The 13,446-nt window shown below is 39.3% G+C and overlaps 1 protein-coding gene across 1 annotated transcript in view; it reads right to left on the bottom strand.

Annotated features, from left to right (window-relative positions):
• Positions 1-13,446, bottom strand: part of DGKI (diacylglycerol kinase iota) — a 420,356-nt gene that overhangs the window by 199,264 nt on the left and 207,646 nt on the right. The window contains 3 exon segments of the mRNA XM_055335472.1: positions 2,186-2,284; positions 2,812-2,886; positions 12,833-12,949. Of these exon segments, the coding sequence (XP_055191447.1) occupies positions 2,186-2,284; positions 2,812-2,886; positions 12,833-12,949 (291 nt within the window).

Raw genomic sequence — 13,446 nt, 5'->3', positions numbered from 1 at the left:
ACATACTAGAAACCACAGGTTGAAAGGTGCAACCCCAGGCATAATGGAGTCTGTATCTTAGCAGGACACACACAGAGTACTTATGTTGCAATTCACAAAATACAGATTTGTACCAAGGGCTATGGGACTACGGCCCTGGACAGGGTGATTAATTTTGAGAAATGGTTCCAGTTCTTAAAGGATGAACAGGAGAAGAAAAGTGGTGCTGTTCCAGCCTTCTTTCTCTGCATAACTCTAAGTAGTGTCCATCTTCAATTTACCCACTGCCATGACACCACTTTTGTACCACTCCCAAGGCACTACTTGCCTCTGAAATTTCAGAGCACGCACAGTCTGATCCACTCAATTTAAAACTCACATATAGTTAATGTTGCTTGAATTATTTTTCACATTTGCCCCTTGGGTATCATTATCAAAATGTCCTTAGAAAATTTACTTAAACTTTCTTGTTTTCTATTTAGTGAAATAGGAAATAACATCAGATCATCTCTGCAGACCCTGGCATTACTAATTTACACAGAGATTCCAACAAAAATGGGCTATCTTTACTAGACTATCTGCTCCCAAAACCTTCAAGTTTCTAAATGCCCTAGGAAAAAGGCTTATGATTTGATGAGTGCATCCTCTAGAATGACTTTCATAATAAAATATATTGGGAATTAGCATATTATATTTAAGTGGTCAAAATCATGGACTCCATTGCATTATCTTTGCTCTGTTCCGTGGTCCCCAAACATACTCCTGACCCTCTTAGGGCTATATGGAGGCTAGACCTAGAAAGTGAGTATGGTTCAGGCACACTGAACCTCACTCCTGAAAAGCTCCTCCAGTAAAAACCTTAGGATCATCATCATTACAATATGAAAATCATCACTCACTGGCTTTTTGAAAAAGCAGGATGCTGAAAATAGATTATCTGCTAACAACACATTTCTTTTCCCTGTTTTCTACCATGTTAAAGATTTTCAACACAGCAAGTTATCAAGAATTTTAAAGGAAATAAAGAATGAAGAAATAATATTTTCTTTAAATCATAAGCTCTTGGGGGTATCCCGGGTGGCTCAGGAGTTTAGTGCTGCCTTCAGCCCAGGGTGTGATCCTGGAGACCTGGGATCGAGTCCCACGTCAGGCTCCCTACATGGAGTCTGCTTCTCCCTCTGCCTGTGTCTCTGCCTCTCTCTCTGTATCTCTCATGAATAAATAAATAAAATCTTTAAAAATAAAATAAAATAAAAATAATAAATCACAAGCTCTCTTAGGAGAAGCTTTATTATAATTAGTCCATTCTGGAAAATGCCCAGTATCCTTAGTAGTAAGAATATCATTCCTTATTATATGGCTCCCCTCCCTATATGGGGTTAAGGATGCAGTTTCAGATCGTTAGTTGTTAAGTGTGAACTTCAAGGAATCTCACCTCTAAATGTAAAATGTGCACTTAGAGGACAGATAAAATATCTTATCATCCATTCTCACATGAAGATAGAGAAAATCAAAGCCAAATAAGAGCCAATAAGAGGTAAGGAGCCTCAGAGTAGAAAGAGAAGCATATGAGGAGACAAAGACCTAGATTCTAGAACAAAGTCTGTCCTTAGAGAGTTGTGTCACTTCGGGTAGGTCATTATACTTAATTAATGAATTATACTTCTTAGGCATTTCTTCCTCCTCAAATGAGGTAGTGATTAATTATGCTACACGATTTGGGCAAGGACCAAATGAAACCTTTAGAAGGTGATATTTTTGATAGCTTTGGTGGTGTTTGTTGTTAATGATCATTGACAATGATGAGTGAGCCATTGTTCTCGCTTTCCTCTCGATAGGGACAGAAGTCTAACTTAAAAGGGGAAGCAACAAAGTCCATAAAGAGCTTCCTAACAGTAAGAGTTGAGAAACCCTGAAACATATTAATTAAGAAATTTTTGAATGATCTTTTTTAAACTTAGTAAGGAAAATGTCAACAGGCTTTTAGAGGGCCTCTGGTATAATCTTACTTGGAAGCTGAGAGATAAACATAGGACCTCTAGATTTTGCATAACCCTGCAATGTATAAGGCTATACCCTATAACAATAACCCTGTCCCTGGGAAATTGGTTTTCTTCCAACACTTGGAGTCCTAGGTAGTTGGTGCTGGGAACTGTTTTCAAGAAAGCATTGAGGTTCCAAATTAAAATCATGAAAAATGACTCACCTGGTTGCCTCCACTCTTGGGGTTCACAAACACAAGCAAGGGTTTCATGAGAGGAGAAGAGATAGGTTTTATCACAAAAGGACGACCTTTGTTTTCCTGCTAAAGGAAGAAAGCAACACTATTGAGACATCCATCCATGACTTGGACAGGTAGCCCAAAAGCAATGGAAGCAACTACCAGCACCCCCACACCACCACTAACCCTTGATGTCTCCAAGTAAAAAAGTTACATCTTATGTCACATGGCTTACTCTTAACAAGATAGTCCATATAAAGCTTAGAAGAAAGGATCTCAAGCTATAATTTGCCCTAGAGAATGAGCCATGCTTTTGGTGTTATTCTGTATGCTCTTGAGCATTCTCGAAATGTTAGTTCTTCATCGTTTTTGGGACAGTACTTCCACGGACAAGTACAAATGTTCTGATTCTGAAGTAGCAGAAGGTTACACATACACACATTTTTTTGGAAATAGAAAAGAATTCCAGTGTGGTTCATAAAAGTATAGTGAAGGAGGGAAGTGAAGTAGAAAATTTATCAGAAAAAGAAGCTTGGGCCAGATCACAATGGACAGAGGTGGTTACAGTAAGGAGAATATAGTTTACTGGGACATTGTCCTGAAACACTTACTTCAGTTCCTCTTTTACTGGCTTTTCTTTTAAAGCTTGTTCTCTTCTTCTTCCGATTTGAAGCCTTCAATGAGTTCTGTAGGGAAAGAAAGAAACACCTGAGCTCTAAGGCAGACAGCCCACGAACCTCCCATGCAGAACCATGTAGGAGATGAAGGCAGCACATGCTGTTCCACTGCATGCTTCTCATGCTTTGACACTTCCAAGCCACTGTTCATGGGTAAGCCACAGACAGAAACCAGTCGAGTGCTTCAGAGTGAGCGACTGACTCCCCACCACACGGAGAGGCAGGGAGTTAGAACCCTGGAGGCTCTCATGGACTCACATAACAACACATGTTATACCTGCCAACCCTCCCAGTAAAAATGGAAGAATCCCAAATTCTCTGAGGGGCTCCAGTCTCCCGCCCAACCAGGTCCGTCTCCCGCCCAACCAAGTTCAAGTTCATCTCCTGGTATGGAGATCACCTATGTGGAAATGTAAAAAAGGAGGCCATTTTTCATGTTTTTCTTTTTCTTTTTTTTCTCTGTTTACCTTTTTTTGGTAATGACCTTTCTAGTAATAGTCATAAAGTGGCTCAACCCTAGTAGAACATTATGATCCAACTATGCTATCAACTGATGGCTAAGTTTTAAAATGCAGAGATAAGGCTCACCTGAAGTTACTTTTAATATTAGTAGAGTGGCAATCATTGCTCTCTTTCTCTAAAGACCTATTGGTTTAAAAAGTCTTCCCTCCCCTGGTAGCCTTGATTTATTCTTCTCATAGAAGTGCCTCCAACTTGTGGAATACAGTGACCCCAAGTTTAGTTTCCCCATTTTTCTCTTTCTAGGAATGTTATGAGCCCCAACCTTGTGATTACTTCAACTAGCCATTTACTCTTAATATAGGATACAGATGCTTTGAGAAGAACCTCTCTTAGGGGACAGTCACAACTCACTGGTTTAATTAGTGGAGAGTCAATAATTAATTAGATTGCCATCTTCACAAAGGCAAGATGTTACTATCATACCAGAGATGGTTAGCAAACTGTTGAATGCCTGAAACACAGAATTCTTAACTTAAAAGTTTATATAAGCATATATACACATGCATTGCCCAAGCAGATAAAGATTTTCAAACAGCTTCAAGAAACTTAGATATCTATTCTTAGGTTCCTGGGTATTTTTTTCTTACCGCATTCAAAATAAACTTAGTCTAGAGTACAGATATTAACACATTCAAATTAGCAAGATTGAAACTACATTTTTTTTTTTTTTACTTTCATTTGGACCATAAAAAAATATGTTGCTCTGTAGCTGGTACTCATCAAGGATGAAGGAAGTTTTCTTCCTCCATCAGATTAAAAGAGTTTTCAGGTTCTGAGTCTCACCAGAAAAGAGAGATCCAGAAGTTCATGGGTGCTCTAGGCCCCAGGTTATTTCTTACCACTCACTGTAGACTACACTTGTCCTACATAAAGAACTCCAAGTTTCTGAATTCCTCTTTAAATTGATCTACTACCATGTTCCACTTTGAGGAAATGTTTGCATTACTAAGTATTTCCTACGTGTTAACTACTTTGTTTAAAAGGGAAGAACTACCTGGAAACTGTAAACAATGAATCAGTCCCAAGAAGAATGCTAGAAACTATTAGGAGGGCAATTAATGATATCGAATGGTTCTCAACCAATCACTGCACATTGGCCTCACCCAGAGTTCTTTTAAAAATGCTGATGTGGACCCCCCAAATATTCTTTGTTTGGAGTAAGGCCCAGGCAAAGATACTTTTGTAAAGTTCCCCAGGCAACTGTAGTGTGTAGCCAGAGTTGGGAACCTCTGAAGTAAAAGGGAAAAGTGAGGGGACATACATACTGGACTAAAGCATAATTTCAATGGGATAAAGAGCATGAGCTGCGGAATCTGACACAACGGGTGGTAATTCTGGGTCTTCCAGTTACAAGATCTATGACCTTGGCCACGTCAGTCAAGCTTTTGAAATAATGATTCCTTAATTTTAAAACGAAGGTGATAATACCTACCTCCCAGGACAGTAGTGAAGTTAAAACGGGAAAAGGTATGTGAAGCAGTTAGCTTGGTATCGTCCCATGATAAGCACTTCCATAAATGTTAGTTGCCTCGTTCACAGCTGTATATCCCCGGCATTGAGCACAAATGCCTGGCACATAGTATGCACTCAAATCATTGTTGAAATGCATCAATATTATAATTCACAACACTTACTGATCTTTCCTGATTTTGGAAAGGATCTTTCAGAAATGAATTATTGTCTCCTAACTTCTTTGTTGTTTTAGTTCATTTATTGCCAAGAGCAATGCAGGGAGCCACGTGCTTTCAGGAACACGCTATAGGACTTGGTTCTTGGCAGGACTCAATAAATAAGCGCTATGAGAAAAGTCTAATGGATCAAACTAAGATCACTCCCTAAACTTGCCTGATCACAGAAATCACAGTTCTTAAAGGGATTCTGCAGATCAAGCATGTTTGGGAAACAGTTAGAAAACACATCAAAAGAAGGCTTCATGTCTGAAAACAGAGCAGGCAAAGAACTCAACTCTAATAGGGAACATACATACAACAATGGCCTTTCTCACACAGATATAGCAAATATGAATGCTTCTGAGCCTCATGGAGCCAAATGCACGTGAGGTCTTCATCTCACAGAACAAGAAGGGAGCCCAGATGAAGCACAGCGATTGACTTACAGTACCTGGATGCTTCTATGTGAACTCTGAGGAAGCTTACAGCCCTATGGATAGTCAAATAGCAAAAGATAAGCAGTATGGGATTTCACAGCACACCTCAAAATCCCCAAGGCTTCCTTCTGTTCATGTGTAAATATGTATCTCGGTCTCAACACAGAACTTCTTTTAGAAGGTATCATCATCCAGTGAGGAACAGATGGATGTGAAAGCAGATTTGGGTTGTGTTTCAGCCATGACAAGACAAGTTAGCTAGTCTTGCTAATCTGAGATATTGCTCACCCTGCCTGGGTCAGTTGTGAGAATTAAAATAGCATGCTTTTCAAGAACATAAAAATTATTCCAAGAAGTTATTTTGTAGAATTGTTGGTTGCATTATCCAAGAAAGCATCGATACTTGTCCTGTGTTCTAAAACAAAGCATCTCTGTTATCAAGGGCAGCTAATTCAGTGATACAAAGGATTTACTTGGCAAGTTGAACACCATCCAGTGAAATGTTATACCCTCATATGGATTTTTGCATTTTTCTGACTCTAACAGCATTTGCCCCCGTACATTCTGTGTCTACTCTTTTGTTCAAGTTCTAAGAATAGATAAAGGCCTTTTGTTTTACTTTATTTTATTTTTTTCTATGCCAGGTATTGGGGCAGTATTACTTTACTACAGAAATAATCCTATCAACAAAAGCCTCTCTCATAGTCAGGACCCCTTCCTGGGCTGTTAAAAAAAAAAGAAAAAAGAAAAAAGAAAAAAAGCCTACAGGTAAATCACTCAACTGTAAATAAAACTTAATTACCTCTTAATACCCTTCAGGGGTTTTCCCAGATTATGGGATCACAAAGGACAGGTTATAACAACAGCTCTAAAGAGAAGATATCTCATACTTCATCATGCCGAATGAAGCCTTCCCCCATCTATATGGGACAAAACTCTGATGGATAGTAGGAGAGGCATGGACTTCATCTATTAGACGGTATTCTCCTGCTGCCCCACTCCAGCTGCACCACCAGGACAAAAGTTGTTCCATAGGCAAGCAGAGAAATAAAGAAAACTAATTCCAAAAGATAAGGACAGAGTCTTTGCTATTTCTCAGGGATATTTGGTTAAATTACAGCAAGTATTGCTTAACCTTTAGAATTGAACAAAGGAAATGGCTTGAGCAATTCTGAAAGAGATGGCTGATCATAGCGATTACATGTTCTGGGTCTCCAGCATTTTCACATTATCTGATCATAACGAATAAGAGATTGACATGGAGAAACCCATATGGGCTAAGGAGTTGACTGCAGAATTTTTTATAAGGAGACCATTAGAAACTATATATATATATGTATATATATATATATATATATACACACACATATATATATATACACACATACACACATACATGAGCAGGAAGTTTTCCATGCAAAATGGACTTTTTCTTCCTCAAATGCTTGTTTCCTGCTGGTTGATCTTGTTTCCTGCTGGTTGATTTTTTCCATTTGTTTTTATTGGGATTCCAAAAGTCATGCATCATGTGACCTTTTTAACAAGATATTACTATATTGTGATTGCTAACTGCCTAGTTTTTATCGTGGTAACTATTTTTTTCAAGGTTGGTAGGAATATCAATTCCAAATTTTGAAGTTAGAAGATGAAAAAGTTAACACCAACTTTAACATGTAATTTTGCAACTTCAACTTTTGTAATAAATCCAACTAGTGATTTGACTAAAAAAAAAAAAAAAAAAGACTATAAATCTCCACCAATAGGAAATTGGCTAAATAAACTGTAATATATTTATAGTATGGAATATATGTAGCAGTTTTAAAAGGAGTTAAATTTACATGTATTAATACAAATTTTTCTCCAAGATTTTTTTTAAACTAGGAAAGCCAAGTTTTAAAGTATTATGTGCAGAATGACGTCATTTATTAAAAACACACACCTCTAGTCTCCTATAATTTAACCCCACAAAAATTCACATATCATGGGTCTTTCTCCAACAGCTCCAAGTGCTCATATTTTAACATCTTTAACTTGTTTATCCAAAGTATTATCCTCTAACATTTTCAGTCCAGAGGAGAAACTGTGACATCTGTAACATTAAATATAACTTTGCCTTTAAATATAGGAACAGATTTGTGCTTGATTCTTAAAATTTGGGTTGCTTTTAATTCTTGACTGTCTTCTAAATTCCATCATCTTTTGTTTTCTAGCTCTCTCCAAATGATTTGGTGATGAAACCCAGCAGACCATCCAAACCAGCCCCATTCTCCATACCATCCAAGCTTCACACAGCTGGTTACAGAGTGATGATCTACTCAGAACCAGCCATCCTTTAATAGATACGTAAAATATATAGTTTGATTCCACTTCATTACAACCTGCTTTTCCTGGCTGTTATACACACAAATGGCTTTCTTCCTCTCTTGGGTCATTTTCTTAGACATAAGCATCAAAAGTAAAACTGACTTTATCTAGTGATCCACCTTAACTGCTATTCTCAGTATCTTCTCTAAACTCATGTTGTCCTTCTTCATCCCTCTTCCCAGTGTGGCCCCTCACATCCTTCAAGACTGAGTACCAACAGGACTTTCTGTTTGGCCTCCAACCATCTCTGCGACCAAAATCAATCCTTTCCACTTCATGCTTCTACCTCATTCCTACATCTCAGCCATCTTTATCACCCCCCATGGCGGGGGGTGGCTTCCCACAGACCATGGCTGGTTCAACCAACCTGTGGGGCATCCTCTCTCTTACCACCCTGTGTGTATCTGTCCTACAAGATGCACACTGATGACAGAGGCAAACCTTCCAGATACCTGAAGATCACTCTTTTTTTTTTTTAAAGATTTTATTTACTTATTCATAAGAGACACACAGAGAGAGAGGCAGAGATGTAGGCAGAGGGAGAAGCAGGCTCGCCATGGGGAACCCGATGCAAGACTTGATCCCAGGGTCCTGGGATCATGACCTGAGCCAAAGACAGACGTTCAACCGCGGAGCCACCCATGTACCCCAAGACCAATCTTTTTATTAAGAATTTACAGGTGGCTGAATTCCTTTTCCAGAATCCACAAACTCTCTGCCCAGTGGTTTAGTTTGTTGTATCAGTTTTCTCACCTAGGGAGGATACTCTTTGTGGACATCAGGTGAACATCTGTTTCATCTGTGGACATCCCACTGCCTATAATGGCATCTGTGAATGGAGTTAAACATCTACCTCACTCAGTTAAGAATATCATCTTGTTTTTAAGCAGTATCCTCGAATACAAAAATATACAGAAAAAATATACATAAATTCTACAAGTAGGAAAAACATTTTGTCTGCTCTTCTCTAATTTCCAAATTCTTTTTTTAGCATTTCTCAATGTCTCCAATGAACTCTCTAATCTCACTGCTTCCAACACCATCACTAACAGCTTGTCACCCACACTCCAAAAACTATAGCTTTACGGCAGCCCTGGTGGCTCAGGGGTTTAGCAACACCTTCAGCCCAGGGCGTGATCCTGGAGTCCCACGTCATGCTCCCTGCATAAAGCCTGCTTCTCTCTCAGCCTGTGCCTCTGCCTCTCTCTCTCTCTCTCTCTCTCTCTCTCTCTCTCTCTCTCTTAGCAATCATGATTAAATAATTAAAATCTTTAAAAAAAAAAAAAAACTATAGCTTTGATGGTCATCAATGATCTATAGCCAAACACAAAGACTTTTTTCAATCCTTGTTATTTTTTAATGCCTACAGAATTTAACCTTGATGACTACCCTATTTTCTTTCCATTTTTAATAATGAAACTGTGCTATAAGGTCTCTCCCTGTTCTGCAGGATTCTCTTCCTCCTTCCACTTTCTGATTGTGGATGCTTACTCGGTCTTCTTCAATTCTTCAATTCAGTAAATGAATAGTTCTTAACTCTCTCCCATGGGATAATCATGCTATGAACACACAATCTCACTACAGTGTAAAATACAATAGTTACAGTTGCATCTCAAGGTGCATTTGAGAGCACACCAGACACCAGGCTGTGACCCCTACTCTGCCTCTTTCCCCATGAGAATCCATCTCTTCTCATCTTCTCTCATTAAGATGCAGATGGCTCAGGAAACCATAACTTCTGTCCTTCCTGACCTCTGTACAACTGCCCAAGGTTTTCTTCTTTTTTTTAAGATTTTTTTTTTAATTTTTATTTTATGATAGTCACACAGAGAGAGAGAGAGGCAGAGAGACAGGCAGAGGGAGAAGCAGGCTCCATGCACCGGGAGCCCGACATGGGACTCGATCCCGGGTCTCCAGGATCGTGCCCTGGGCCAAAGACAGGCGCCAAACCGCTGCACCACCCAGGGATCCCCCAAGGTTTTCTTCTTGATGTAGAACTTCATTTGATATCCTGTACTCACAGGGAAAATAACAAGAGCTAACATTTATTGAGTTTTACAATGAGCTAGGTACTGTTCTATGTGCTTCATTTTCATTTCTTAGCTCACTAGTCCTAGTGAAAACCCTATAATTAGGTACTAGTATTATTTACCCTTTGCAGATGAGAAGGCAGAGACTTTAAATTCTTTGAGATTAAAAATAAAAAATAAAAAAAATTCTTTGAGATTATACAAGTTACTAAGCAGCAGAGCAAGATTATGAATCTAGGCAGTGAACTCATAAGCTAGAGCTCTTAACCACCACTGTATTGTCCCCCACGCTCATCGTACACTGGCTTACAAATAGAATTAAGTTATTGATTAAATTCTTTCTTTTGGGGGCCCAGACGAGGAGGGACTACAAAATTTTTAAAGATATGTGCCTCGGCAAGGCTTGCTATAGTAAGACAGTGAGGCAGCATGACATACCATTAAGAGCATAGTTTCCAAAATCAGAATCCCTGGGTTCAAATGTCACCTTAAACAATTTAATAATTTTATGGCTCTGGGTAATTTATTTGACTTTAATTCCTCACTTTCCTCAGCTACAACGTGGGAATAGGATACCCGATGGGAATAGGTACTTGATGGTAAAATGAGATACTGAATGTAAAGTCCTTAAAATATTTCCTAATACATATAAAAGCATTCCATAAGTGTTAGTTTTCCTTATTATTACACTTTCCTGAATCACAGAAGGACAATAAGAAGGTGTGTGATGAAAACTATCTGGACTTTGAACAGACTGTGAACTGTAAATACCATCCACCATTAAAAGTAACCAAGATTCCTTAGAGAAATGGCTGCTTCTAGGTATGGGCAGGAAATGCCTAAAATGATCCTGGAACATGATATGATTCCTGAAACTAAGGAAGGCATCAAAAACCTCATGGCTCATGAAAAATGGAGACAAGAGCCATCTAGAAGGGTCCAACTGGTCAAAGACATTAATACAAAAAAAAAATGATGCCAATGGATTGAAACATGTTTTAAATATCACATGAGGTAAGTTGATAACTCATAATGATACTCTCCAAAAACCACCACCACCACCTTTAGCCAACTAATAACATTGCAAACTTGCCAACTTATTATTCTGAAAATTTACAAATAAAGATAAATATTCAAGCATTTTTCATGAATTAGCTTTATTTTTTTTTTAGTTCCCTTATACAAAGAAGAGTAAAAATTATAAAAACAAACAACCAAAAAACACCTCTTGGAAACCCCTAACATAATAGACTTAGGCAATAATCCTTAATGGATAAAATGGTGAAAGGCTGATGGACAACTTTATGACAGATGGATCAGAAGCATAGCTCCAGAACTCACTGATCAGTCTTAGAACTAAGAGTAAACAATCTGCTGCCCCATTCCTCTGAAAGCATATCACAGAAATACGTCACCACCCATGTAGTACAAACTAGTCTCATAGCCTCCTGAGTCTGATTTTGGCCACAGCACCCTTGCTCATGCCATTCCCCAGGCCTGCTATTTCCTCTCTTCTCCATTGATCTAAATCCCACCTATCTTTATAGGGGTAGAACAGAACTCACCTCCTTCAGGACACTCCCTGATCTTTCCTTAGGAAAACCATATAGTTCTTCAGAACAAGGATCATACATTATATCCCAATGCCCAGGAGCTTTCTCAACGCCATGAAGGTTTTCAGTGTAAGCATGTTGATTTAACTGAGTATTTGATATATAACTCAGATCACTGAGTTTTAGGAGTTGGGGAATCAAAGAAGTAAAAAGGTTAGAGATTTTAAATTAACAGTAGGTTGGAAATTGGTACTTGAATTTCAAATGCAGTATTACACTTGCTGTCACCTTGGGCCACTCATTTATTAACAGCTCTTAGCATTTGGCTCTAAAATATTAAATGAAAAGTCTAAATTCCCCATTTTTTAATACATAGATATTGCACTTGCCTCTGGAAGGGATTTCCCAAGGGCTTTTGTTGGATTGTAACTAGGAAAGATTATTACTGTATGTTACTCATCAGCAGAAGCTGAACTTTTTGTAAAAACACACAAAGCAAAACAGTCTCCCTGATCCACCACTTTTTAAAATAAAACAAAGTCAGTGAGAATAACCTGCAGGATGATTCTGAAGACCATATGAAGTAGGACCGCCATATCTTTTAAAGGTATTACATTCAATAAGGACATCCTGTGGGCAGCTGTGTCCCCAGGAGAAGTATCCTCTTTCCCCCATAGCATTACAAGTATGCCATCTTGTAACTTGCAGCTCACAGGCTAAGATGTATAGGACAAAGGTAGAAATTTTGCTATCAAAGACTGTGACCCTGTTGAGAAACCACTAAGGTTTCCTGGAATATCACAGAGACGCTCTAGGACAGAATGTACAACAAGAATTGAATACAGAATGAGATTAGGTATTAAGAGGATAAATTCTACTTTGCCTTAAGAAAAGAGTGTTGCTCTCTGAGCAGGCCTTGTGTATTTAGGAAGGTCATGACCCACAGTCTGCCGTTCAGGTTGGAAGTGGTGGTAATCTCAACCAAACAATGAAGCCTGCACAGTTTGCCCTCACATTCACTCCCTGGGGATGCCCAGGCTGGAAGAGAAGAGAGTTGTGTCAGAATTAGCTGCACCCGCCACTAGTATTTAATGAACTCAGGAGGACACCCAAAGAGAGTCTCATTAGCACATGAATGGGAAGGAAACATTCCTGCTGTGGAACTTTGATTTCTTCAGGAAAGGGAGGCTGGTTCCATGAGAGAGCCCAACTGCAGTCATGTGATGGGCTAAGGGGATGAACTGAGGAAGCTGAGTGTGGGGCTGGGGGGTGAGTGAGCAGAGATTTTAGGAACCCAAAAAAAGAGGGCAAGAAAAGCAAGAAGCAGCAGTTCCTTTTTCTCTGCACTGGCCCAGCAGCACCAGGGTCCCAGAAGTTACCTGAGGCTTCTTGACCTTAATGATCCAGGTGGGCGGGACGATAACAGCAGCATGAGCCCCCAGGGAGCAGGGTTCCTCAATGTGATGCAGCATGAAGCAGGTCACCTTATTGTGAAACTGAGGAGAAAAACAGGCCAATAAACAATCCTAGGCAAAGGCCCCTGCTGCAGCAAGAAGGAATAGTACATGCACCCACGTGCACTCACCCAAACTCGCAGACCCTGAAGACACACGTTGGTTATCACTCCCCAAACAGCCCGGGAACTTAGAGACCAGATTTACAACTCATTCCCCTTCACAAACTGATAAAGAAATCAATTTTGTAGGTCAAGGCCAGCTAAAACTTTACAAGCTTTTATTAGGATATTTATATAATGAGGTCTCGGAGAGTTCTATTGATCCCAACCCTGGATGTTGCACTTGACTCGCGCTTGTTATGGACTTGATGTGGGATAATGCTGAGGAGGCAATGAAGGCAAGCAGAGAGGCAGGTCCTCCCACTGGCCTCTCTTTTTCCTGATCTTTGATGTAAATCCAGCACAGGTAGTCCTTCTAGTTTAGGAAGCCCGGGAAAGAAGCAAGACGTCTCTTCTAGAGAGTTCTTAATCTAAGAG

Source organism: Nyctereutes procyonoides, unplaced genomic scaffold, assembly GCF_905146905.1.
Source record: "Nyctereutes procyonoides isolate TBG_1078 unplaced genomic scaffold, NYPRO_anot_genome, whole genome shotgun sequence".
Taxonomy (NCBI): domain Eukaryota; kingdom Metazoa; phylum Chordata; class Mammalia; order Carnivora; family Canidae; genus Nyctereutes; species Nyctereutes procyonoides.
This window is presented reverse-complemented; position numbering and strand designations above follow the sequence as displayed.